This window comes from Scardinius erythrophthalmus, assembly GCF_964197995.2.
Source record: "Scardinius erythrophthalmus genome assembly, chromosome: 4".
NCBI lineage: Eukaryota > Metazoa > Chordata > Actinopteri > Cypriniformes > Leuciscidae > Scardinius > Scardinius erythrophthalmus.
This window is the reverse complement of record NC_138224.1, coordinates 13,992,677-14,019,055: the sequence shown is the minus strand read 5'-3', so window position 1 is coordinate 14,019,055 and position 26,379 is coordinate 13,992,677. Positions and strand designations below refer to the sequence as shown.

Genomic DNA, 26,379 nt, shown 5'->3' with positions numbered 1-26,379 from the left:
TATACAGTGCTATGCATAAGTTTAGACACCCATGCTAAAGTTGACTAAAAAGAGGAATAAAAAATCATCTTTTGGAAATTGAACTTAATGCCTTAATTAAAAAAATTAGGAAAAATCCAACCTTTAAGGACACCAATTTTCTTTGTGAATGAATAATGTATCGTAAATAAATAAATGTTCTTCCTTAAAATACAGGGTGCGTAAGTTTGGACACCCCTATGTTAAATTCCCATAGAGGCAGGGAGATTTATTTTTTTAAAGGCCAGTTACTTCATGGATCCAGGATACTCTGCATCCTGATAAAGTTCCCTTGGCCTTTGGAATTAAAATAGCCCCACATCATCACATAGCCTTCACCGTACCTAGAGATTGGCATGGAGTACTTTCCATAAGATCATCTCTCAATGCAAATCAAACCAGCTATTAGGCTAACTGAAATAAAACCATGCCAATCTCTAGGTATGGTGAAGGCTATGTGATGATGTGGGGCTATTTTAATTCTAAAGGCCAAGGGAACTTTATCAGGATGCATAGTATCCTGGATCCATGAAGTAACTGGCCTTTAAAAATACAAAATCTGCCTGCCTCTATGGGAATTTAACATAGGGGTGTCCAAACTTACGCACCCTGTATTTTAAAGAAGCACATTTATTTATTTACGATACATTATTCATTCACAAAGAAAATTGGTGTCCTTAAAGGTTGGATTTTTCCTAATTTTTTTAATTAAGGCATTAAGTTCAATTTCCAAAAGATGATTTTTTTATTCCTCTTTTTAGTCAACTTTAGCATGGGTGTCTAAACTTATGCATAGCACTGTATATGTATGTATATATATATATATACACACACACACACACACACACACACACACACACACATATATATATATATGAAGAGTTCAGATGCAAAAGCCTCTAAGTGCCATCTGAAATTTTCTTCTAGAATGACCATTTTTATCAAGCTTGTATATTTAAGTTCAGTAACTTCACTTAAATGGCAATGAAAATGACCTATTAAAGGGTTAGTTCACCCAAAAATGAAAATTCTGTCAGTAATTACTCACCCTCATGTTGTTCCAACCGCGTAAGACCTTCGCTCATCTTCGGAACATAAATTAAGATATTTTTGATTAAATCTGAGAGTTGTCTCACTCCTCCATAGGCTTTCAGAGGGACCGAAACTTGCTGGCCCAGAAAAGTTATTAAAGAGATCGTTAATATAGTCCAAGTGACTCCAGTGGCTCAATCTTAAGTTTATCAAGCGACGAGAATACTTTTTGTGCACAAAAACAAACAAAAATAACGAGTTTATTCCACTATTCATTTCCTTCTCTCTGGGCCTCTAGTTGGTTCACGTAGTGTTTTTGCGTAGCGCGCCTGTGTTACACGTCACCACGTAGGCTCACAATTGGCCGAAGCGGGTCATGTGTGTGATGCGTGATGACGTGCAACACAGACGCGCAGCGCAAAAACACTACGAGGCCCAGAGAGAAGGAAATTAATAGTGGAATAAAGTCGTTATTTTTGTTTGTTTTTGCGCACAAAAAGTATTATCGTCGCTTGATATACTTAGGATTAAGCCACTGTAGTCACTATATTAACAATCTCTTTAATAACTTTTCTGGGCCAGCAAGTTTCGGTCCCTCTGAAAGCCTATGGAGGAGTGAGACAACTCTCAGATTTAATCAAAAATATCTTAATTTGTGTTCCGAAGATGAACGAAGGTCTTACGCGGTTGGAACAACATGAGGGTGAGTAATTACTGACAGAATTTTCATTTTTGGGTGAACTAACCCTTTAATTGTCATTTAAGTGAAATTACTGAACTTACATATACGAGCTTGATAAAAATGATCATTCTAGAAGAAAATTTCAGATGGCACTTAGAGGCTTTTGCATCTGAACTCTTCACATATATATATGAAACCAACATAAACACAAAGATTAATTTGGCAGCTGCATTAAAAACTAGATTTGAAAAATATTTTTTTCCCTCATCCTGCTGCATTCTTGATGTTTTTACATTTCATTTCAATAAAAAAAAAATGTTTCCCCCGTGTTGGTCTAGACTGCTGAACCTCCCTCGTTTCCTTACAGTTGTGTTCACAGTTTCTGATTCCTCCCTTTAATTCACGTCCTGTTATTCTTAAGCTGTGGTTGTTTTTGCTTGCACAGTAATGAGCGGGTGGGGTCTCTGCGTTCATATCCTTTGCGTGTGTGTTTGTGTCTGTGTATGTGTGAGAGAGAGACACTTAGCATTAACGCTAGGGGTCAATGTGGCCACTGCGAGCTCTGGGTGTTTGTGTGTAGGGAACGGTGTGTTTTCCTGTGAGACTGTATTCCAAAACCTCAACATTTCGTGTGAATGTTTGGCCCATAACTTGCCCCCAAATGAGAGGTGTCTCTCCCTATCCTGCCTGTTTCTTTGTCTGTCTAAAGGGGCCTACAGTTATGATTGTTGGGTACTGTAATCCAACCTAGTAAATCATGTTTTACTGCAGTTCCAATTTTGCGTATCTAGGTATTTGAATGTGTCAGGATTTAGGGTTGAGGACATGAGGCGAGGACTCAAGTGCAGGAAACAAGGGCTTTTTTATTATTAATAAAAATAAAACAAAATACATACAAAAACTACCCCAAGGAGAAAACAACACTTGATTGACTTGACTTGACTTGACTTGGAAACACACAGGAGGAACATAACAGGGTAGAATTACGACGTACATACGATGTACAAGCCATGTGCTCACAAGAAACATAACTAGAACACAAGCACATGGCCTGTAAAACAAATCACAAGCCATGTGCTCACACAAAACGAGACATGAGCACGCAGCTAATGAGAACACTCATAAGCCACGTGTTCACGCAAAACATGACAACATGAAAGCACACAGCTAGTGTAAAACACAGACATGACATGACAGCACAAAACACACAGACAGAAGAGCACACGAGAATGAGCAAATGCGCTCACGACAGAAGACAAACACTCGGAGCATGAATGTCCGAATCCCGACACAGAACCGATACCAAACATGACATGAGTGCCGGAATCCGAACGCCATGCTCCGAACATGAAACCAGGCACAAAGACAGACAAGGAAATACAAGAGTTTCAGGGCTTTGTCACAAAACCAAGAACAAACTAGACCGAAGAGACAGAATGCGACAGAAATGGCAGATTCAGTTAAACTACGAAGGTGTTGACCGTTGAGAATCACATATTAATATAAAATAAATAGTATAACTCAGTATAATAAATAGTATAATTTAAATAGTATAATTTAAAAATGGGAATGTCTTTTTTTCGACAGCTGATTAAATGCGATACACATTTAACCAGAAGATTCGACTCACAGTCCTGCAGTAAGACTTCTACGACGACCATCATATTGTCTTCGTTTTTCAAGACAAGCCATGACCAAAATTAACATTAGAGATTTCTTTGTAGCCACCATTTCAATCCCACGTGTTTTTTTTTTTTTTTTGTGTACGTCCTTTTTTAACGTCTTGACTGTCGTACAGTCTGACATTAATGACAACCGAGATCTTGCAGTGTGACATGGCTTACAGCGAGGATCATGTTCGTACAGTCTGACAAGCAATAATCGTAAAGGACTATTATAAATCGCTGTGTGCGCCCTGCTGCACTGTGTTCTCACACCCATGTGATCAGACATGCAACACAGATAATAAATAAAGCACCATATGTCAGAGACAGATTTGAGTGAGCCTGCCCTGGCCCGAGCCACACGTTTATTCAGACGCAAGTAGATCCATATGGCTCTCGGCATATACATGATGAAGGCAAAAACACAAACTGGTGGGTCTGCGCTGGGCTTGATGATAATGCACAGCGGTTAACCTTTAGCAGCTATTTTTAACTAAAGGTGCAGAAAAGGAGAGTGTAAAAGAGCGAAGACGGAGTGGAGGTTGGAGTGTGAGGAGACAGACTTTCATAACAGCTCTAACACATGGCTTAACCAGCGTCACTCGCTCTGTCGCTCACTCACTCACTCACTCTCTCACACACTCCTTAAAGGGATAGTTCGAGCAACAATTTACATTCTGTCATCATTTAATCACCATCATGCACCATCATCATAAAGTTTTTTTAATGGCATTTATGGTTCCATGAAGAACCTTTAACATCCATGGAACCGTTCCATTGCACAAAATATTCTTTATAGTGGAAGAAAGTTCTTTAGATTTTTTTAAATGACGACCACTAATAAAAAAAAATGGTTCTTTTAAGAACTGTTCACTAAAAGGTTCTTTGGAGAACCAAAAATGGTTCTTCAATCATGGCGTCTCTATTGTTTTAAGAGGGTGTCATTCCAAACTGGTATGATTTTCTGTCTTCTGTGGAAATCCAAAATAAAATTTTAATTTAAAAGAAATACCGGTATTTTTTGAAAAGGTCCTGTTCACACATGATCTCTTACCGGTAATTAAGACTGAATGGGTGAAAGGGGCTAATGTCTGGTTTGTGAACAAATCATTCTTTTGACTCAAATCTTTTTTAATCAGATGGTTGATTTGATTCACACAACCGGTGTGAACGATTTGTTCACAAATGTCAAGAATTCTTATGAAACTTAAGTCTGTTTCTCAACCAAATATGACTTCAGAAGAATGGAAAAACTCATGAATCATATTTATGATTACTTTTGCATCCCCTTTGAAGCTTGAAAGCTCCAATCTCTATTTACTGTAACTGGATTTTAAAAAAAAAACAGCAAACAGGACATTTTTCAAAATTTCTGCTTTTGTGCTCCATGAATAAAAGAAAATAAATTCAAACAGATTTGAAACAACATGAGGGTGAGTAAATTATGATGTACGTATTTAAATTTTTCTTCCTGTCAGTAAATATCCATCACACTAATAGGTTTGGTTGTTATGCACATAGATTATTTTATTTTTGTTCTCATTTCTCTCTCTCTCCTTCTTTCTCTCTTTGAATCTGCATCACTGTGCTCAACTGGAGCCATAGATGGAACATAATGAGTGAAAAACTTTTTCTCTTTTCTCTCCTGAAATGCTTTTCTGGCTACCAGGAACAAAAGATGTGTTCCCAGAAGGGCATCTGCCTTCCTGGTAGCAGCACACGTACACACACACACACACACACACACACACACACACACACACACACGTAACCTTGATGTGTCGAATGATGGAAGGAGAGTGTCTTCTTTCATGGTCTAAGGAGATGAGAGATGAGAGGAATTTCTCTGGGATTACCTACAGTACAGCAGGCTTCCCAGAATTCCACACACCAGGAAATGGATTTCTAGGAAGTGGTGATTAGAACAAAGTGGCAGAACGCCAGACAAGTAGGATCACCCATCAGCAGCTCCTCCCCTTCTGATGCATACTCTCTCTCTTTCTCTCGCTCTTTTCTCTTCTTCTCTCTCTCAAAGTGCCCTAACTCAAGGACAGTACTAATGCGGCTAATATCTTTGTATTATCAGTATCATCCTGCTAGCATTGTCCCAACATGCATTGCAGATAATACTTGAATACAGTTAACGCTTGAATGAGAATGTCTGGATATTACAATCATCGAGAGATTTCTCAGAAAAACACCAGATCATCATGCCCCAAATCACAATAAATGACATACAGTAAATTTGATTCATGGCACAAGGTTTGGTGCTGTATTGGTGTAACATAATTTACTCGTTTTAATGGTTGTGAAATAAGTGCCTGGTTTCAAAGCCTTTGAGTTCAAACATTCACACAAGTAAACAGCTATTCCTCTTTTTGTTACCTTATTCAGTTGTTATAGTCAGATTTATGAGTTTTGTTTTATTTTATCTTTAAAGAGACTAATTATCAAATTTTAATGAATGTGAGATTTTATTTCTAAATCATGGCTGAGGCTTGAATTTTTTTTTGTATTTTACTTAATGGAAAAAGACTAATGATTATCAGATTGTTAATGAATGTGAAGCATTTATTGTTTTCTCACTCATGTCTGTAGCATGAATGATGAATGTTTTGTTTTTGTATTTATTTGATACATTTCCCTTGTTAAGGTACTTTTTTTTATCAAAGAAGATCAGTGTTTTAACTGTTTCTTCCTGTCTTGCTTTCTTTCTTTCAGTCTTTCGCTTCGGCTCACCTCGTCACATGAGATTTACTGAGTCTAAATTAGTGTTGGGAAAGCCAGTTTGTTTGCCCTGCAGTTTAGTCTCTCTCTGATTACAGTCTTCACGTGCTTTTGGCACTTTTATTTAGTCAGGCAGAAAGAATCGACTATAAACACTGAACTGGACCTAACTGAATCGCTGCAATAGAGTTCAATCTAATTTGTAGAATTTACCTCACAAATTTTTCATATCTAATGGTAATTTCAGGAATGTTTGCTCACAGATTGTTTAATGGCTCTATAAAGAGTTGAAAAGAATACCTTTGCACAGAGCTGTCACCTGTCGTGTTAGCCAGAGGGTGAATAGGCCACCTGTGTGAACTGGCTGTTAGGCTTTATGACCCTTCTCTCTCTCTCTCTCTCACTCACTCTCTCTCTCTCTCTCTCTCTCTCTCTCTCTCTCTCTCTCTCTCTCTCTCTCTCTCTCACACACACACACACACACACACACACACACACACACACACACACACACATACATGCATACACATGATATTATTGGGATCAAATATCCCTACAAAAAACAGAGTTCCCATGAGAAAAAAAATGCAGGAAGGTTTATGTGACAGGTTTAAGAATATGAGATAAAAAATACAATTTGCTCAGTATAAAAATGAAAGGAAATGAATGGAAGAAATGTGAAAATATGTTACTTTAATTCAACAAGCTCATTAATACTCGCACAGTCCTCCCAACAAAAACAGAACACCTCGTCCTTTGCCGTCACGAGTTCTGTTTGGTCGGGTTTATAAAACATATTTACGCTCATTCCATAATTATTTTCAGTTTCATACATTTTTCCATATTTCTATTCATTCCTGCACATAAATCTCATTGGGTCGCCTCAGGGACGTGGTGACAGCCTGTGGCGCTCCTTCAGCGAGTCGGATCTGTGAGGGGAGGTTCAGACGAGGATTCTGAGAAATCTCCATACCCCTGAATGTGCAGATAACAAGTATTAACCAGGGCTTATTGGAAGCAGATGCCCTTTTCCCAAAAACCTCAGTAGGGTTAATTTCTGAGAGTTCGGGAGTGCGTGTTTCTCTGCTGTGGTCCAGGGGAGCATTTGTGTGTGTGTGTGTGTGTGTGTGTGTGTGTGTGTGTGTGTGTGTGTGAGCACAATGCTTCTGTGAATGATGTTCTAATTCCTTGAAGGGCTTGCTGATGCGTTTCTCTTGCTGATGTGAAACCTGAATACGTTTACAAATTGATGTAATTATAGTAGTGGCCAAAAGTGATGTCCAGAAAATTTGCATCTTCACCCTTTATTTAAATTTTTTTATTTTGTAAGCATATTGCACAGTTGTGCTTGGAGTCTATTGTTATGAAACATGCCAGATTGTGTGGACATAATTTTTGGCCATACAAGGACATTATGAACAAGAGAGAACCAGCTAAATATTAGCTGATTTTGTTGTAGTCCATGTATGCTTTCTCCTGTGAGCTTTTCGTTTTTCTATTAATTTTTTTGCAAAGTAAAATAAAAAATGTGGCTGTAGTTTGCTTTTATTTTCGGCAAATAATTTTGTCAGATAATTACCTTAACCAAGGTTAGTGTTTTTGTTCTTCTTACCTCATATTTAAAATATTTAAAACATGCAAAATATTTCTCCTTATTTTGAGTCTAATAGTTTATTTCAACTTGTAGGGTCATTAAAAACTAATATCTTCTCTGGACATTACTTTATAAATATAGATGAATTAGAAGGGGGAATTAATTTACCCTCTCAGACTTCCCATATAACTCTAAATGATCTGTTTAAAAAAATAATAATACACATAACAAAAATATGAAGAAGTGTCTTTCCTAGAAGATAATGTGCTATTGATCCTTCCACAAGCGAAGAGCTCAGGAATACGGCTTGTCTTGTTGCTATAGTCCATAGCTTTATATCAGTGTCTGATTGTGTCTCAAAGCATGTGCTGTAATTGTATGAGTGTGTTTCTCTGTGTATTTGTGATTTTAATAATTATGCTTTTCTGCCAGAATAATGATGGTAAATTTAGTTCTTTGAAGCAGTTCTTCTTCACAAAGGTCATTTGAAGTGACTATTAGCAGAATAATAGAGGAAACTATGTCTAACATCAAATACGGCATTGTTAGATTTAGAGCAAACATTGAGTTTGGAGTTTTTCTTGGTTTCACCCCTCATTTTATGTTCTTTTTTCACCTCTTAGTAGGAACCTTTCCATTTTGTGAAATTTTTGAAGATAGGCACTGATTTATTTTGGCACATATTTCTGTATGTATTGCTCAGTATTTAGAAATATAGTATAATTATATTGCAATTAATAGCAGAGATAAGTCCTACAACTGTAGTAATAATCTGACATGGACTTGAAGAAAAGCATTTTAAAATGTTTATTTGTAATTAAACTGTTTTGCAGTATACTTATTATAAAATATAAGATTAGTAAGAGAACAATGCAATTGTGTAGGTACAATGAAATGATACAATGAAAAAAAAAAAACTCAAAGCCTTCTACTACAAAATAATTGTACTACAGTACTAAATAGCTGACTTGTCCTCTGTAGGAACTTTGAATGATGGTGTATTATAATAAGTGAGTGTAAAGCGCCACCTGCTGTCTGGAGAACAGCTCCACAGTATGGATCTGACAAGATCAGAAGGGTGAGAAATTATATAAGAGTAATATTACTGTGGGGATCTCTGACTTATAGTTATAAACAGGACTACAGCATCATTTTAATTATAAAGGCTGTGTGTTTGTGTGTATCTGAATTGCAGTGGCCATTGAATAGAACAAACAGATTGGATAGTGTACACTTGAAAAATTGATAACAAAATGCAAAAGATAAGAATAAAGAATAAGCATATTAAAGAAAATACTATAGAAAAAAACACCAAATACTCTGGACGTTTTCCCGTCATGAGATCATCAGAACCTCCAACTCTGATCTGAAATTACAATGTAATAAATTATCTATAATATCTATCATAAAATATCTCATGAAGTTTTCTAAGATTTATATTAAACTTAACAGTCAAGCTATGAGATCCACCCCACCCCCCCTTCAAATAATTAATTAAGAGGCAATATTACAGTTACCATATGCAAGAAAATATCAAAACCAGACGTACAGTTATTGAGTCCACTGCTGTGACGGCTCCTGATTCTCCTTTAATCTTACAGATGATGGACTTGGACTCAATTTTCTCCAAAACACACTGATACTGCTGATCTCCCTGTAGACCCGTCACATTCACCTCACTCATACTCAAGTTCAATGCATCTGCCTTTTTCTGAGAAATAGATGTAGAAGAGTGTGGAGGTTGTGAGATTCACATGCTGATGTGCAAAAACACTGACTGCTCACAATAATATATTTTCTGAGAGTTTTTATCACCAGGGCCTGGAAAAAATAGGCATGTGTGCCAAAACATGCAGACTGTACATTGATCTTAAACTCACTGTAATGCTAAACTCACCTTAATGTTGACCTGTAGGTCATTGGCCACCTGAAAGGTGCTGAATCCAATGAATTGTGGATCAGGCTCATAGGACAAACTCTTACAGTCCACAATGGAGTTTCCAACTTTCAACCTAAATGTGTTATGATATCTATAACCATTTGGTGAGTCAAACCCGATGTCCTGAGAAAGAGATACAATTAAAATATGACTAAATGAAGCTACATATAAGCTGGGAATACTATAAATAATGTTTTACAGTTGTACTAGCAGTAAATTAATGAAACAACCTGACTAAGTTCTCATGCACTATATGTGTGACTGTGAAATACTGTTTGACTGTTGATCTCCATATATCAGATAAAGTGTTGTAAGCTGCTTGACTGGATGTTTTTTAGGGTAATAGCTCACCTTTAGCCCAATGAAAGCATAATACACACTTCTTACCCCTGTGCTTCGGTTGTAGTGTGTTTGGAACACTTCATCAGAATCTTGGAAAATAACTGATTCCACAAATTCCATATTGCTCCCTTCAACATAAATCTTCCTTCCACCACTGAATGAAGAGATATTTAAAACAATTTCTAAAGCAGACTTCAGAATCAGGGAAGGTGAAAGTGGTATACAATAATACTACATATAATAAAAAAAAATACATTATACAGAATATATATATATATATATATATATATATATATATATATATATATATATATATATATATATATATATATATATATATATATAAAATATACTAAAAATGTATTCTTAAAGAAAGGTTTCTATAAGGGATATGGGAAAGAAAATCCCACTCTATTTACAGTATGTATGACATTTGCACAGCGTTTAGAGTCTATTACATGGATAAAAGAAGGTAATCTTTACATTTTGAACATGAACTCTGTTTCCCCTTGAAATTCACTCCCTGGACTTAGTCCTGATTATAATAAAACTAACAGAAAATTAACAGAAAGTCCCCACACTGACATAAACGCCTGTATATGGAAGCTGTTCTGCCAGTGGTCTGAAAGCTCTTACCTCCTCCAGGAGACTATGGGCTGTATTCCTGTGCAGCTGGGCTGGGAACTGTAAGTGATGATACTGTTACCATGACAACGGTCGTCAGGAGTAACAACACACACTTTCACTGTTCCTTTAGTTCCACTGGGAGGAATGTTGAACCTTAAAGTGTCGCTGGAACGATTAAACACTGGAGATCTGAGGGGAAACGTTCATGCACAGATATACAATATCATTTATCTTAATCTACACACATTCATAAATATGACTAAACACAAACACACATAATCTCACTCTTTAGGAATACACTCCAGATCCCCTTGAATAAGGATTTTATTGACAGATTCCAGGTTCCTTCCTCTTAGTAAAACGTTGTTTCTGCCATGGAAAGAAACCTTGTTGGGCTCCAGAGAGAGGATCTCTGGCTCCTACAGGACACAGAATAGTGGGCTCATTGAAGACATCATACAAAAAGACATGGAAAAATCCCATAATAAAGCACAGTATAGAAGTAATTGAACATTTTGTTATAAAAACAAAATCCTCAGCACATGACACTTACTTTGTAGTCCATGTCAGAGAATAGATCTTTACATGCATCCTAAAAAGTAGAAAAAGGATGTTTTTAAAAGATATTTCTGCTATCAACAATAAATTAAGTGCAAACAGCCTGCCTTCTTGGCAAAGGCCATTTCTACTAACTCTGGCCACCATTTTCTGGTTGAGCCAGACAAAATTACCAAAAACAATTGTGCTGATAACAGAAGTAGTGGCGCCTTTTTCTGAACTCATTCTTCTCCCCTTTCCCATCGCATATTAGGTCGGAGAGGCATTTATTTTAAATAAAAATCAAGAAAATGTGTGTTATAAGTGTTATTGTATACTTTTTTATAGTAAACTACAATATACTGAGGTGCAAATAGTATCTACCACTATTTGCACTATAAGTATAATTAGCATCTAACTACTATTTTCACTTAGTGCAAAGAAAATACTGCTATTTTAATTTAGTGCAAATATCCGCTGCCATAAATTAATCATCTTGACTTTTTATGAAGATAATTGTTATTTCTCAATAAACAAATATACTGCATTGAATAGTTTGGTTAAACATGGTCTCACCTGTACGTGTAACTGCGGTCCAGGTCCATGTTTCCAATCACAATGCTGAGAGGAAGAGGACCACTGACACCCAGATGAGACACACTCCACACACCTGCATTTATTTAATGTGACTGAAATGTGTTAAAACCCTTTATGGCATTTTGAAGAATGAAAGAATCTTTTTTAGGCGGTGCAGTTCTTACTGTGTATATGAAGGATTTGGTGAATTATTTGTGATATTCAAGCAGTTCCTCAGTGTCAGCGTCTCTGTGATCTGATCCTTATGAACAGCAACTATAGCTGAGACTTTTAAATCTGAATGGAATACAAAAAAATCAGAATGAGATTTTAAAAATTATTATGTGGCTTTCTGGATAAGTCATAAAAAACCAACAACAACATAAGTTTGATCAGGACTCAGGATTCTCACACTTATATTTACTGTATGCATTTGACAGACATTAGAATCCAAAGTGGCTTACACTGCATGCAAGATATACTATATTTGATCAGCTCAGTCTTGTCTCTCTTTTTTTTTTTTTTTTTTTGTGGCTTCAGAGGTGTCATGACTTGAGGCTTACTACCATGGTTACGGTTGCTGAGAAAGTGAGAGGAAATAACTCGTGGAAATAAGACATTTCTTGTGCGGTTGAGACAGAACTTTCCTCCCTACAGCCGAACAGACACACACATTACTGAATCAACGTTACAAGTCCCTGAGTTTAAATGAAAAAAACAAACAACACAAACTTACGGATTATAGGAAAAATGACTAGGAAAAAAAATTATGTTAATTACTGTAGTAGTGAAGGCAATTTCGGAATACGAAATTTTATGTATGTATGTTGTCATCATATGTTATTCTGATTTGAGTCTGATGTTGTGTATTTACAGATTCTTGATCTGTTATTTGACAATCCCTTGTGCTAATTGTCTTTTATCCACCTTATTTTAATCTAGCAGAAGCAGCCATTTTTAACTTTGAACGTGCTTGGCTTCTGATGTCATACGCTTCCAGTTACTTTAGTTGTACAAAAACAGTCCGTTATGCTTGATATTGTAAACATGGAATTCGTTATAACATTATATTCATTTATTATTGTAATCATATACTTACTGGTTTGTTGCACAAATATTTTAACCATTTCCTGAACTTTGTTATACTCTTCCATTAATTAGCAGCTAATGAATCAGAAATCTCTCATATTCACAGGAAACAGCTTAATTCTACAGTAAAAAATAAGATTGACTACTTATTATAGAATAATACTTGTGTTCAAAACTGCAAACTAAGTATAATGTTTTCAGACATTAATTGCATGTTTACAATTAAATGAAAATATTTTTTTAATTAAATTTATATTAAATGCAATTAAAATTACTTTTAACATACTTAAAAGGATGGTTCACCCAAAAATGAAAATGCTGTCATCCTTTACTCACCCTCAAGTTGTTCAAAACCTGTATAAATTGTATAAACACACTGTATAAACACAAAATATGATATTTTGAAGATATGGTTAACCAAACAGTTGATGGACCTCATTGACTTCCACAGTATGGAGAAATAAAATACTATGGAAGTCAGGAGGAAATATTTTTTTTATTTTTGGGTGCACTATCCCTTTAAGTATACATAATGTCATACTCCTATTGTATGAAATATGCTAAACTAAAAAGTTATGTCATATAGCTCTTTAAATATATTTGTAATTATGCATTTGAAATGATAAGGTTGCAATTAAGTACTTTTAAAATATATCAACGCATTGAATGACACTACAGTTCAAATTTAAATCAAGTACTTGACTTATTAAAACAAAGATTTAAAATACACTTTAAAGTAATCTTTTTTTATTTGAAATTATTACGAAGTGCATTTTTTAAGTGTACTTAAGTGTGTTAAGTGTTTAGAAATAGAAGTGTACTCTCGTTAATATATACCGGTATATACTTTTAAAATATGAAGTACACTACAAGTTCACATTCAGTACAATTAAGCAAACAACTACACCAATCCAATGCACTGACAGAGAACCAACCTCCAGTATAAAGTTTGTCGTCAGGAAAACTACATTTGCAGTTTGGGAAAACTGCAGTCAGATCAGACCCGTCACACAGATTCACACTTCCTGTGGTGAAGGAACATGAGAAGGCGGGATTTCCTGTGCTCTCCAGACTCAAGGCAAGATGTAGAGTAACCTGAGAGGATATTGATATGTCAATAGGAATTGCTAATGTTGTCAAAGGAATGAAAGATAGTTATATTTCAAACAAATATAATACCTTTCTGGAAGATTTGTCATCCCAAGCCTGAAAAGAAACCAGAGGTTCCTGAAGTGAGTCTTTTGGGGTGAACATCCATGGAGGTTTTGAACATTCGTCCTGGTTGGAGCATCTAGACAAGCAGAAAAATATAATTTAGAGTTGTTATGCCAGGTTGCATCATGTTGACCATGTTACTGATTTTTTTAAGTAGCTAGTATACTTAATAAATACTTTAGTGCAACAGATATGAATCTGACCTCTGTGTGTTCACACACCAGCCGCAGAGAGGATCCAGAGCAGCTCTGCAGTCTTTCAGAGATCTGTATTTAGCACACTGAACCACAGACACTCTTCTGAGCTACATCAAAAACAGAAAGCAAGTAAACATCCACGATTGCGTTCCCATTGCTTTTTAAAATGAGAAATAAACCCCAGATAGGGTGATTACAACAGCCAGAAGAAATTTGTTGTCAGTTACAGTCGTTCCCTCAGCAGCTCTAGTAAAACCCATTGCAGCAGTGTTAGATAGTTTCTTAATTTAATGTCAGGATAATATAACGTAAGTTATGGTGATATAAATGTACATTACACTTGATTTTTTTTTAAATGGCTATAAAATGGCTATATTTACAGTTAATGAGTGTGTAAATTCAGCATCATGAAATCGTGAAAAGGTGCAAAAGTCTTTATGCCTCACAAATATTGTCAAGCATGATAAAACAACAGGTTAAAACATGCAGTATATTTTAAATGTTGAGTATCACTTTTTATTAACTGTACAGTTTTAAACCTCACCTCTTTCTTCAAAGTGATGAAGATATATTTGAAATCTACTGGATCAAAGTGCATTCTGGGAAGCACTGCTCGTTCATCATCAGATTTGTACAGCACTATTGGACAGCCTGGTGTGAATTTCTCATCCAACATAATCTAAAAATACAAACCGCATCATTATCCAAACTTTACTCAAATCAAATCATTATATGATTGTGCTTTATTCATGTAATTTATTCGTGTCACTAAGATATCGAGTTCCTATCACCGTATGATTATTCAAAGATTCCACAAAAGTGCTCAAGTTTCTCAGAAATGCAGAAGCTAAGTTAAAAACTATAAAACAGATCTAACAGAAACTTAAACAGACTGTTAATATAAAGACACAAAAAGAGAGTCAGAGTGAAAATATGATGAAGCACATTATTAGTCATTGCATATAATTATTTATTTATTTTTCCAAGTGTCTGTGTGTAGGTCCTATTTAAATTGTATTTTTTTCCCCCACATAGATACCTAATTTTCTTAACTTTTATTCACATTTGCGCATTGTTTTGTTTACATTGATTTTATTGCAACTAAATAAAGGTTTAATATTGGCATGAAATTTAAAGCACTATTTATCTAATTGTATAATAAAATGATTATACATGTTGTTTTATGATGTCATATTAATCACCGGGACCGTTGCCAGAACATATATTATTAAATATATAATATAATTTAAAACAATACCAAAACACAATATAGTCCAGCATACAACTACACTAAAAACCCCTTTGCATTTTGCTTAAAGTCACAAAAACTCTTCAGTTCCACCAACAACACAATAATAATAAAAACAATACATACAAAATAGCAATAAATGTACGTCTAGTATATTGAAGTGTACTAAAGACTTTGAGTACTCACCATTGAAATAGTTGAAAGTGATGGGTCTCTTATAAATATATAATTATGTTTTATTATATTAATTATGTTTCATATTCTGTTTTGTGTAATAATGCATTAAATATGAGTTTTCCAAATCTGATTCATATTTCTGAAGATAATGTGTTTTTTTTATAATCAAGTTACCATTATAGAGATTAATGTTCCTTTGAGCTAAAATCTGGTTAAGACGTTTTGTTATGGAATATGTAAATGGCCAATCCACAGATCTAATATTATTTCTGCTCTCAATAGTAAGTTTGGGAAAGAAACCACTTGTTGTGTTTGCGGTAGTTATAGGCCTGTCATTTTAATGTCATGACCATTTTAAAACCTAGAGTCCATTTTCATGACCACGTGAATAAATGACACAATAATATAAAACTTACTTACTTACAGCCTTATTCTTTCTACAGAGGAGGGTTTTTCAGAAATTAGTGAAAAATAAGATATGAGACAGACCTTTATCAGTTGTCCATCACTGGTTCCTATGAACAACACAATCCAGGATCCACTTCTAACTGCTGCCACTGATGACATTGAGCTGTACTTGAACACCACAGAGAGCGGCTGAAGGTTACTACCACTCTGCAACACAAAGAACAAGAATATTATGACTTTGGTGAATAGTGAAATTAAGTTTTGTCTTGCAACATATTATTCTATTACAACTATTATACATAACTCAAATTGGTAGAACAACTAAACTAATACTAATAAAAACAATTATAATAATAAGTAAAAAAATTAAAAAAGCATCTATATTGAGCACATAAATTATTTTCCAACCTCAGAATCACATTTTTCACCAGTAGCGCAGAAACCCTTCACTTTGCCTTGAACTCTACTGATGTCGTAGAGAGCCAGCGCGGTGTTCTCCGGATCCTGCTGATTCTGCGCACTGAACACTCCTGCCCAAATAACAGCGTTCCCTGAGGGAATAACGGTGGAGGAGACGAGCACTGGACGAGCTTTATCATTGCAGCACTCTATCGTTGCAGCCTGTAGGGATTTAAAGATCTCTATCTTTTTTCTTTTATTGCTGTCCATCCTCAGGACGTGCACTTTCCTCTCCGAGTCAGTCTTTGCGTTGAGAAATAAGTAGGACTCTGAGGGAGAAACTCTCTGGAATCCGTCAACAAACTCCACATCTCTAGCGGTGCTCTGGATGGAGGGGTGTATTCCGTCTTCTATGTAGTTGAAAATACCCATATACTGAGACTTTAAAGTGTTCCACAATTTAACAACAGGATACTGGGAATCTTGAGTGCTTTTGTCATTTTTCCCAACCAAAATGTACCTATCGGTACTTGGACCTACTATGAACGCAACAGATTTCTCATTCTCTCTCGGTCCAACCGAGATACCACTTTCATAGTAAATATTATTTGTAATGTCATTTATATCAAGAACTTCGCAGTATCCATCTCTAAAGGTCCCACAGGTTATCAGGGTGTCGTTGTCGTCAAAAGGCACTAGAATGTTGACTCTATTTTGATGAGTGGCATTAGTGATGTCCTTCCTCTTCTCCTCAGAAAGATCGAGTCTCATCTGATGTAGTCGATGGTCAGTAAGAACGAACAACTTACTTTTACCAAATACAAAGTCCTTGATGTCTCCATCAAAATTCTTCACATAATCGCAAATGCAATGTTTCAAAAGTGGGAGCACAAGTATTCCAAGTAAGTATCCTCTCATCTTGCATATCTGAGAGATCAGCTGAAGTTTCGAGATCTTGTCACAGAGATCACCTGCGCTCAGATGCGTCCACGGCTGAAGTGGATAGAAGTGAAAGCAGCGGCTCTGAAGATGCCTGATGACTTCCTGACTTTGTATGTTATACCATATCATGATGAGACACTTTTCATAATCCTACATAAAATAAGAGTAAAAGGAACTCTCTCTTGAAATCATTTTATTGACAGCAGACTTTATATTTATTATGATCTTAAATAACTCATCTTAAATATCTGAACGAGCAGTTGATAGAAAAAGCATAGGTCTACATTTGTAGCCTACATTATATGCAGAAAGAAAGTAGTTTAAGAACATAATTCTTTACATTAAAAATCATTATTTTACTCATCGGTTCATGCAACACATTCTGGCATAATAATGATGATGATAATAACAACAAAAACAGCCTAATAATAATATTAGCCAAGCTGAACTATTTGCACACTTTTGCATGTGGAATCTTTAGTATAACACATAGTACGTGATGATGATACATATACAACAATTCAGATCTGTGTTTAGAAGAGCGTTTAGTGTTCTTAAGATATTTAAGGTTTATATCATGTTAGAGATATAGACAAATTCTATTCTATTTTATTTTAGAGTAACTACGCTGTGCTCTGAAATGTGTGCTGGTGACTTGCAGAAGTAAAAGCATGTTTCTGTGAGTTCATGTGTGCTTGTTAATATAAATCAGACCAGACTTTTTTTTGTTTGGCATGTTTATTAGTAAGTATGAGGTGTAAGGCAGTATAATGATAACATAAATTATCAGATTAATAACAAAAAATGACAGAAGAATTTTGTTGGTGTTCGATGAAAAAGAATCAATGAAAGCATTCTCCTACAAAATAACTAAATAACAAACCAGTCCTCTGCAGGAACTTTGAATTGATTGTAAGTGTATAGCGCCACCTGATGTTCAGTCTCAGGATTGCTCTCACAGGATATTTGAACATAGAGGTTGTTGTATAGTTTAAAGCTGAATAATTAACTATATATGAAGAATATAAAAGAAAATGCAAACTGCTCAAATGTATAATTCCATAGAAATACGCAGATATAAAAGTATAGAGCTCTCTAGTCTTAGAAATAGCAAATAATAATTTTTAAACTTTTTCACAAAAAAAACATTTTTTTTTTTAGAATATTTTTTTTTTTCTGTGAGTGTTTTCATTGCTCTTTCATACTTGGCCAGGTGTGTTCTGTGCACTGAGGCAGAACAGATGCTTTGTATTCCCCATCCTGAGAACATAATTCCCAATCGTGATCTAAATGACAGTGAAAAGTAATGTCTTTTAATCTCATAAAGTTTATTTAATAAGATTTACATTAAACTTAACACAGCAGTGTTAGCAGCAATTATCAAGTCAAATTATGAACTTCCATGTTTATAGATTTACCAAAGAATTGAAAATATCAAAACTAGACGTACAGTTATTGAGTCCACATCTGTGACGGCTCCTGATTCTCCTTTAATCTTACAGATGATGGCATTGGACTCAATCTTCTCCAAAACACACTGATACTGCTGATCTCCCCGTAGACCCGTCACATTCACCTCACTCATACTCAAGTTCAATGAATCTGCCTTTTTCTGAGAAAGAGATGTAGAAGAGTGTGGAGGTTGTGAGATTCACATAATGATGTGCAAAAACACTGACTGCTCACAATAATGTATTTTCTGAGAGTTTTTAACAACAGGGCCTGGAAAAAAATAGGCATGTGTGCCAAAACACGCAGACTGTATATTGATCTTAAACTCACTGTAATGCTAAACTCACCTTAATGTTGACCTGTAGGTCGCTGTTCACCTGTAAGGTGGTGAATCCAGTGAATTCTGGATCAGACTCATAGGACAAATTCTTACAGTCCACAGTGGAGTTTCCAACTTTCATTGACAAGCTTAACAGTCCACTGCCATCGTAACGGGGGGAAAGAAACCACACATCCTGAGAAAAGAGAAACAATGAAGATATGACTCCAATACATGTGACACGTGAAGCTCAGTGAAGCAATAAAACACAATAAAATTGCATGAGCTGACACAGACAACTGCTAATTATTTTCATGTTATGGGTGGTAACTGACAAGCAATTTTAAAATTCTATAATATTTAGTGAATATATATATATATATACATATTATATAGAATTTTAATATTTTAGAATTTTAATATTACTTGTCAGTTACCACCCATAACATGAAAATAATTAACAGTTTGTCTATAAAGAAATTAATACTTTTATTTAGCAAGGCTGCAAAAGTGACAAAGTTAAAAAGATTTCAAATAAATACTGTACTTTTGTACATCCTATTAATTAAATCATACTGAAAAAATATATCAAAAAAATGTTTTAAACAACAAAAAATGTAATTGTCCCCAAAGTCTTGAACTATATAGTGTATATAGTACATGTACTGCATGTATAATCCAAGGCCTTAAAATAAAAGTAACCCCTTTAAAATAATCAATTACATATTTAGAGTCACTGAAGTGCTTTTAACAATTATATGAGCAGATAAATGACATTTCTTTCTAAATAAGACCTCATGCAGTGCATGTGTGAATCTGGGCTGTTTGAAGACTCACTGAAGTTATTAATAGCTGTCCTCTGTGTTTCAGATAAAGTGCTGTGAGTTATTGCAGGAGTAATAAACACACGTCTTACCCCTGAGCTTTCGTTGTATTGTGTTTGAAGCTCTTTATTCGAGTGACGGACAATAACTGATTCCACAAATTCCATATTGCTCCCCTGAAGATCAATCTTCCTTCCACCGCTGAATGAAGAGATATTAAAATATATATTAAAATATTTATAATAGAGATATTAACCATTTCAGCCAGTAATACAGAATATTAAGAACGGTCTTGCTCTTTCTGAACCTCTAAAAATTTAAACAAGACTAGTCTAAGGTCACATGTGAGTCAGTAAACTGCAGCTCTCAGAATTATGAAACATACAGGAAATTACTTAATGACTCTAACTTCTGATTTAATTTCTTTTAATCTCACATATATGTGTTTTTCCACAGTATCTCAGCAGATTATTACTTTGCAAACCTTAATTTTCCATATAAACAGAATTCTTGCATATTTCAGGATTAAAATGCCATTAGATTACCAAGAGCATGACATTTAAAATGAGCAGTTTTCATCTCAAGGCACTGATAGGATATGGAAGCTGTTCTACCAGTGGTCTGAAAGCTCTTACCTCCTCCAGGAGACTATGGGCTGTATTCCTGTGCAGCTGGGCTGGGAACTGTAAGTGATGATACTGTTACCATGACAACGGTCGTCAGGAGTAACAACACACACTTTCACTGTTCCTTTAGTTCCACTGGGAGGAATGTGGAACCTTAAAGTGTCACTGGAGCGATCAAACACTGGAGATCTGAGGGGAAACGTTCATGCACAGATATACAGGGTGGGCCATTTATATGGATACACCGTAATAACATGGGATTGGTTGGTGATATTAAAGTCCTGTTTGTGGCACATTAGTATATGTCATGGTCACCACCAATCTTGAGGAGTTTGCCCCCTCACATATACTAATGTGCCACAAACAGGACTTTAATATCACCAACCATTCCCATGTTATTACGGTGTATCCATATAAATGGCCCACCCTGTACAATATAATTTATATCAATCTACACACATTCATAAATACAACTAAACACAAACACACATAATCTCACTCTTTAGGAATAAACTCCAGATCCCCTTGAATATGGATTTTATTGACAGATTCCAAGTTCCTTCCTCTTAGTAAAACGTTGTTTCTGCCATGGAAAGAAACCTTGTTGGGCTCCAGAGAGAGAATCTCTGGCTCCTACAGGACACAAATGTTGCACTCAGTAAAGAAAGGCCGTACAGAAAAAAAAAAAAGAAAAAAATCAATATCATTTAATATGACCACAACATTTTTAATGAACAGAAGTTAAAAAATATTTTTTGGAATAAAAATGACATAATTAGATAATAAAAAATTATAATATATAATTGTACATATAACAAATATATTATATATAATTTAAAAAGCATGATGATTGACACATTGTTTGCTGCTGATATGATGTACAAGAAAACTACTGTTGTTTTAAAGGGTTACTTCACCCAAATATTTAAATTCTGTCATTAATTACTCACCCTCATGTCATACCAAACCCATAAGACATTCGTTCATCTTAGGAATACAAATGAACATATTTTTTTAATGAAATCTGACAGATTTCTGTCCCTCCATTGACAGCTATGCAACTATCACTTTGACGCTTCAAAAAGTTCATAAAGAGATTGTAAAACTAATATGAATTGAGTGGTTTGGTCCAAATTTTCGGTAGAGACTTGATCGCTTTATATAAAATCCTAAAATTAAATCTGTCAGAAAATTTGGACTAAACCACTCAATCCATATGGATTAGTTTTAAAAACTCTTTATGAACATTTTGAAGCATCAAAGTAATAGTTGCGTAGGATGTTAATGGAGGGATAGAAATCTCTCTGATTACAAATATCTTCATCTGGGTATCAAAGATTAACAAAAGTTTTACGGGTTTGAAACAACATGAGGGTGAGTAAATTATGACAGAATTTTAATTTTTGGATAAATTTTCCATTTAAGAGAATATTATAAGCAAATTATTCCTAAGAAAAAGTAAAAGCAAAACAAAATACTCAGACACTTGTAAAGTCAAGTTAAGTCATAACTTGAAATAGTTACCCCTCATACGTTAAGTCATAGTAATTTGAAATAGGAACAAACTGAAAAAACAACATCCCTATTCTGTGAAGTTGGGTTCATAATATATGACACTTACTCTGTAGATAATCTCAGGGCGTAGATCTTTACATGCATCCTAAAAAGTAGAAAAAGAGAGAGAACTGAGCGGTTCATTTACTTCCTGAGTTTTCTTCAGTCGACACAATGATATTTAAGATATTACCAATGAACTAATATAATCTTGAATTTTTATAAAGGTTACATATACAGTACGTATTTCCCAATAAGTATAATGAAGAACTGGATTGTAGAATACAGTATGTCTCACCTGTATGAGTAACTGCCGTCCAGTTCCATGTGTCCAATCACAACGCTGAGAGGAAGAGGACCACTGACACCCAGATGAGACACACTGCACACACCTGCATTCATGATTCATGATATGATTTATTAATATAATCTATAAAGCTCTGTGTTATCATTACTGCACCATGCAATTCTTCACACTGAATTTCATTTTCTCACTGTGTATAAGAAGCATTTGTGTTTTCTGTGATACTGGAGCAGTTCCTCAGTGTCAGTGTCTCTGTGATCTTCTGATCCTTAATGGTAACAGTAGCAGAGACTTCTGAAACTGAATAGATTATCAAAAATGTTTATGGTTATAAAAAAAAATCATATTCTGTCTACAAAATGTACTGTATAATAGCGCACATACAACTTCATTAATAGAAAACTAACCTCCAGTATAAAGTATGTGGTCAGGAAAACTACAGGAGCAGTTTGGGAAAACTGCAGTCAGATCAGACCCGTCACACAGATTCACACTTCCTGTGGTGAAGGAACATGAGAAGGCGGGATTTCCTGTGCTCTCCAGACTCAAGGCAAGATGTAGAGTAACCTATGTAGCAGAGAGCAATGTTTGATCTTATAAATTATTTCTTAAATATATTCCCTAAATTATGATAAATATTTTAAGATTATGACCCTCTACCTTTCTAGAAGAGTTCTCTGTCATCTGAAAAGAAAGCAGCTGTGTCTTAAGAGAGTTTTTTGGAATGGACACCCATGAAGTATTTGAGCATTCATCTTGGGTAGAACATCTGGATAAAAACAGCATCAATTTATCACGTACAGATCTGTTTGCACACTGCTCACCATGTCCATATAGATGATAAGAACTTAAAAGACTGGTCTACAGTGAACCATTAGGCATATTACTGTTAGGTGATGATGCCGCCTATGCAGATTGCATGTGTGATGTGTGAAAAGTCCCATGTGATAAAAGCAGATCACCTCTGTGTGTTCACACACCAGCCGCAGAGAGGATCCAGAGCAGCTCTGCAGTCTTTCAGAGAGCTGTATTTAGCACACTGAACCACAGACACTCTTCTGAGCTACATCAAAAACATGAGCAGAAAGAGAAAAGTGTGATTACTCAATGTAACACAGTTGAGTACAGACATACTGCCAATGGTTTATTAATTGCACATTTCTAAACCTCACTTCTTTCCTTAGAGCGATGTAGATATATTTGAAATCTGCTGGATCAAAGTGCATTCTGGGAAGCACTGCTCGTTCATCATCAGATTTGTACAGCACTGTTGGACAGCCTGGTGTGTATTTTTCATCCAAAACCAGCTAGAACAACAAACAGAAATACAAATCATAAATTGTGATTGTATAGTAGTTCAAATGCAGAGGTAAACAACGGATTAAATGGAGGGCAGGAATTTAGAAATGAAAACTTATTGAGAGGTGAAGGAGACCTTTATCAGTTGTCCATCACTGGTTCCTATGAACAACACAATCCAGGATCCACTTCTAACTGCTGCCACTGATGACATTGAGCTGTACTTGAACACCACAGAGAGCGGCTGAAGGTTACTACCACTCTGCAACACAAAGAACAAAACTATTATGACTTTGGTGAATAGTGAAATTAAGTTTTCTCATGCAACATATTCTACATAATGCTGATTTTCTAACCTCAGAATCACATTTTTCACCAGTAGCGCAGAAACCCTTCACTTTGCCTTGAACTCTACTGATGTCGTAGAGAGCCAGCGCGGTGTTCTCCGGATCCTGCTGATTCTGCGCACTGAACACTCCTGCCCAAATAACAGCGTTCCCTGAGGGAATAACGGTGGAGGAGACGAGCACTGGACGAGCTTTATCATTGCAGCACTCTATCGTTACAGCCTGTAGGGATTTAAAGATGTCTTTCTTTTTTCTTTTATTGCTGTCCATCCTCAGGACGTGCACTTTCCTCTCCGAGTCAGTCTTTGCGTTGAGAAATAAGTAGGACTCTGAGGGAGAAACTCTCTGGAATCCGTCAACAAACTCCACATCTCTAGCGGTGCTCTGGATGAAGGGGCTTGATGCATCTTCTATGTAGTTGAAAATCCCACCAGTTTGAGACTGTAAAGTGTTCCACAATTTAACAACAGGATACGGATCTTGAGGTTTTGTTTGTTCGTCCTTTTTCCCAACCAAAAGATACTTACTGGTACTTGGACCTGCTATGAACGCAACAGATTTCTCATTCTGGCTCGGTCCTATCGATATACTTTCATAGTAAATACTCTTTGTAATGTCATTCAGATCAAGAACTTCACAATATCCATCTCTAAAGGTCCCACAGGTTATCAGGGTGTCGTTGTCGTCAAAAGGCACTAGAATGTTGACTCTATTTTGATGAGTGGCATTAGTGATGTCCTTCCTCTTCTCCTCAGAAAGATCGAGTCTCATCTGATGTAGTCGATGGTCAGTAAGAACGAACAACTTACTTTCACCAACTACAAAGTCCTTGATGTCTCCATCAAAGTTCACTACATCACCGCAAATGCAATGTTTCAAAAGTGGGAGCACAAGTATTGCAAGTAAGTATCCTCTCATCTTGCATATCTGAGAGATCAGCTGAAGTTTCGAGATCTTGTCACAGAGATCAACTGCGCTCAGATGTACCCACGGCTGTGCTTTCACTTCCAAGTGGATGGAAGTGAAAGCAGCGGCTCTGAAGATACCTGATGACTTCCTGACTTGTTTTGTATGTTATACCATTTCATGATGAGACATATGATGAAGCAGGGAAAAAAATATATTTCTTGATTATGTTTTATCATTTGCTTTATGTTTTATCTGTAGCGTCTGGACCAATCAGACACACACAAATTATTAATTTATTTAATGAATAATCCAGCAAACTCACTCTCCCAACAAATGCCTGTGAAACTTCCCCCAAAAACTAACATCCCAAATGAAGCTACTGTAACACACACTGAGACTAATAAGAGTTTTACAACCCAAAGGAATTTCCAGAGAGCTGCGACTCTCACTTAAACTCTTGCAGAGGAGGAGAAATAAACCCTTTTAATCCTATATATTCTATATATAACCACAGTGAGAAATGTGTAAACATGTATGTAATTTTCCCATCTCATGATTTTCCTTTTATGTGGTTTGGCTTTTGTATTCTTGTATTTAATGTTTCAGAATTTGCATATTATGGTTAACCAAAATCATATGTGTGGCTTGTTTGGTCTCTATAAACTCCAATCTTCGTTTTCCATTTGTTCATTTACATGACATTTTGCTAACTTTGTGACGCATTAATATTATAAGCATCTTAAAGATTCTTGTGTTAAACATCCAATCAAATTAGATGTTCAAAGGCCTGCTTGAACAATGGGTCGTAAAGTAAAAATTTCCCTCCAAAGGGAAATCTTCTCATTGGCTGACACACCTCCATAGGGTGTTACTTCTTCACACTTTAAAAACCCAAGATCACAGCTTTTAGCTATCTCTCTCTTACTCTCGTACTGGAATGCTGACATGAAGATGCTGAACTAGAAGTTTCTAAGGACCACCAAGCTTGTGCCATGCTGCGGCCTTGTCTTTCCATTCACCAAAGATTCTGACTACCACTGGTTCCCTCTCATCAAGACCACAAAGAGCCTCAACAAATTGGAGCCTCAACAAATTGCATCAGGACAGTTTAATTCAAATGGGTGAGACATGCAAGTATCAAACTTAGTCTCATTATTTGATACATTAAGTATCCTTACCCCTTTTAAAGAAGGGCGTGTTAGAACTAAACTGATGGTTTGCTCAAGGCTGTTGATCTGCTGAATTTCAAACAATGTTATAACTTCTTGCTTTCCTGTATTCTGCTTCAGCTCTCTTTCCCTTGGTAAACTGTATGCATGTATGTGTGTGTA

General features: G+C 35.7%; 2 protein-coding genes across 2 annotated transcripts; both read right to left on the bottom strand.

The window, feature by feature from the left end:
- Nucleotides 1-8,502: 8,502 nt before the first annotated feature.
- Nucleotides 8,503-17,468, bottom strand: LOC308689123 (plexin-C1-like). Its single transcript, XM_081362688.1, has 15 exons — nucleotides 16,482-17,468; nucleotides 16,155-16,280; nucleotides 14,784-14,918; nucleotides 14,246-14,346; nucleotides 14,007-14,118; nucleotides 13,763-13,922; nucleotides 11,924-12,035; nucleotides 11,739-11,832; nucleotides 11,179-11,217; nucleotides 10,911-11,044; nucleotides 10,635-10,814; nucleotides 10,044-10,152; nucleotides 9,615-9,779; nucleotides 9,267-9,428; nucleotides 8,503-9,083 (listed from the first exon to the last, which is right to left on the bottom strand). Exons 1-15 carry the CDS (start codon nucleotides 17,388-17,390, stop codon nucleotides 8,871-8,873), a joined length of 2,751 nt encoding a protein of 916 aa, XP_081218814.1. The 5' UTR covers nucleotides 17,391-17,468; the 3' UTR covers nucleotides 8,503-8,870.
- Nucleotides 17,469-18,141: 673 nt separating this feature from the next.
- LOC308689127 (plexin-C1) lies at nucleotides 18,142-25,057 on the bottom strand (the record flags this gene model as incomplete). The annotated part of the gene is made up of 15 exons (XM_081362692.1): nucleotides 18,142-18,700; nucleotides 18,865-19,026; nucleotides 19,214-19,381; nucleotides 20,102-20,210; nucleotides 20,645-20,824; nucleotides 21,135-21,268; nucleotides 22,257-22,295; nucleotides 22,488-22,581; nucleotides 22,685-22,784; nucleotides 22,901-23,060; nucleotides 23,154-23,262; nucleotides 23,456-23,556; nucleotides 23,666-23,800; nucleotides 23,929-24,074; nucleotides 24,160-25,057. The coding sequence occupies 15 exons, from the start codon at nucleotides 25,055-25,057 to the stop codon at nucleotides 18,614-18,616; spliced, it is 2,622 nt and encodes an 873-aa protein (XP_081218818.1). The 3' UTR covers nucleotides 18,142-18,613.
- Nucleotides 25,058-26,379: the final 1,322 nt, after the last annotated feature.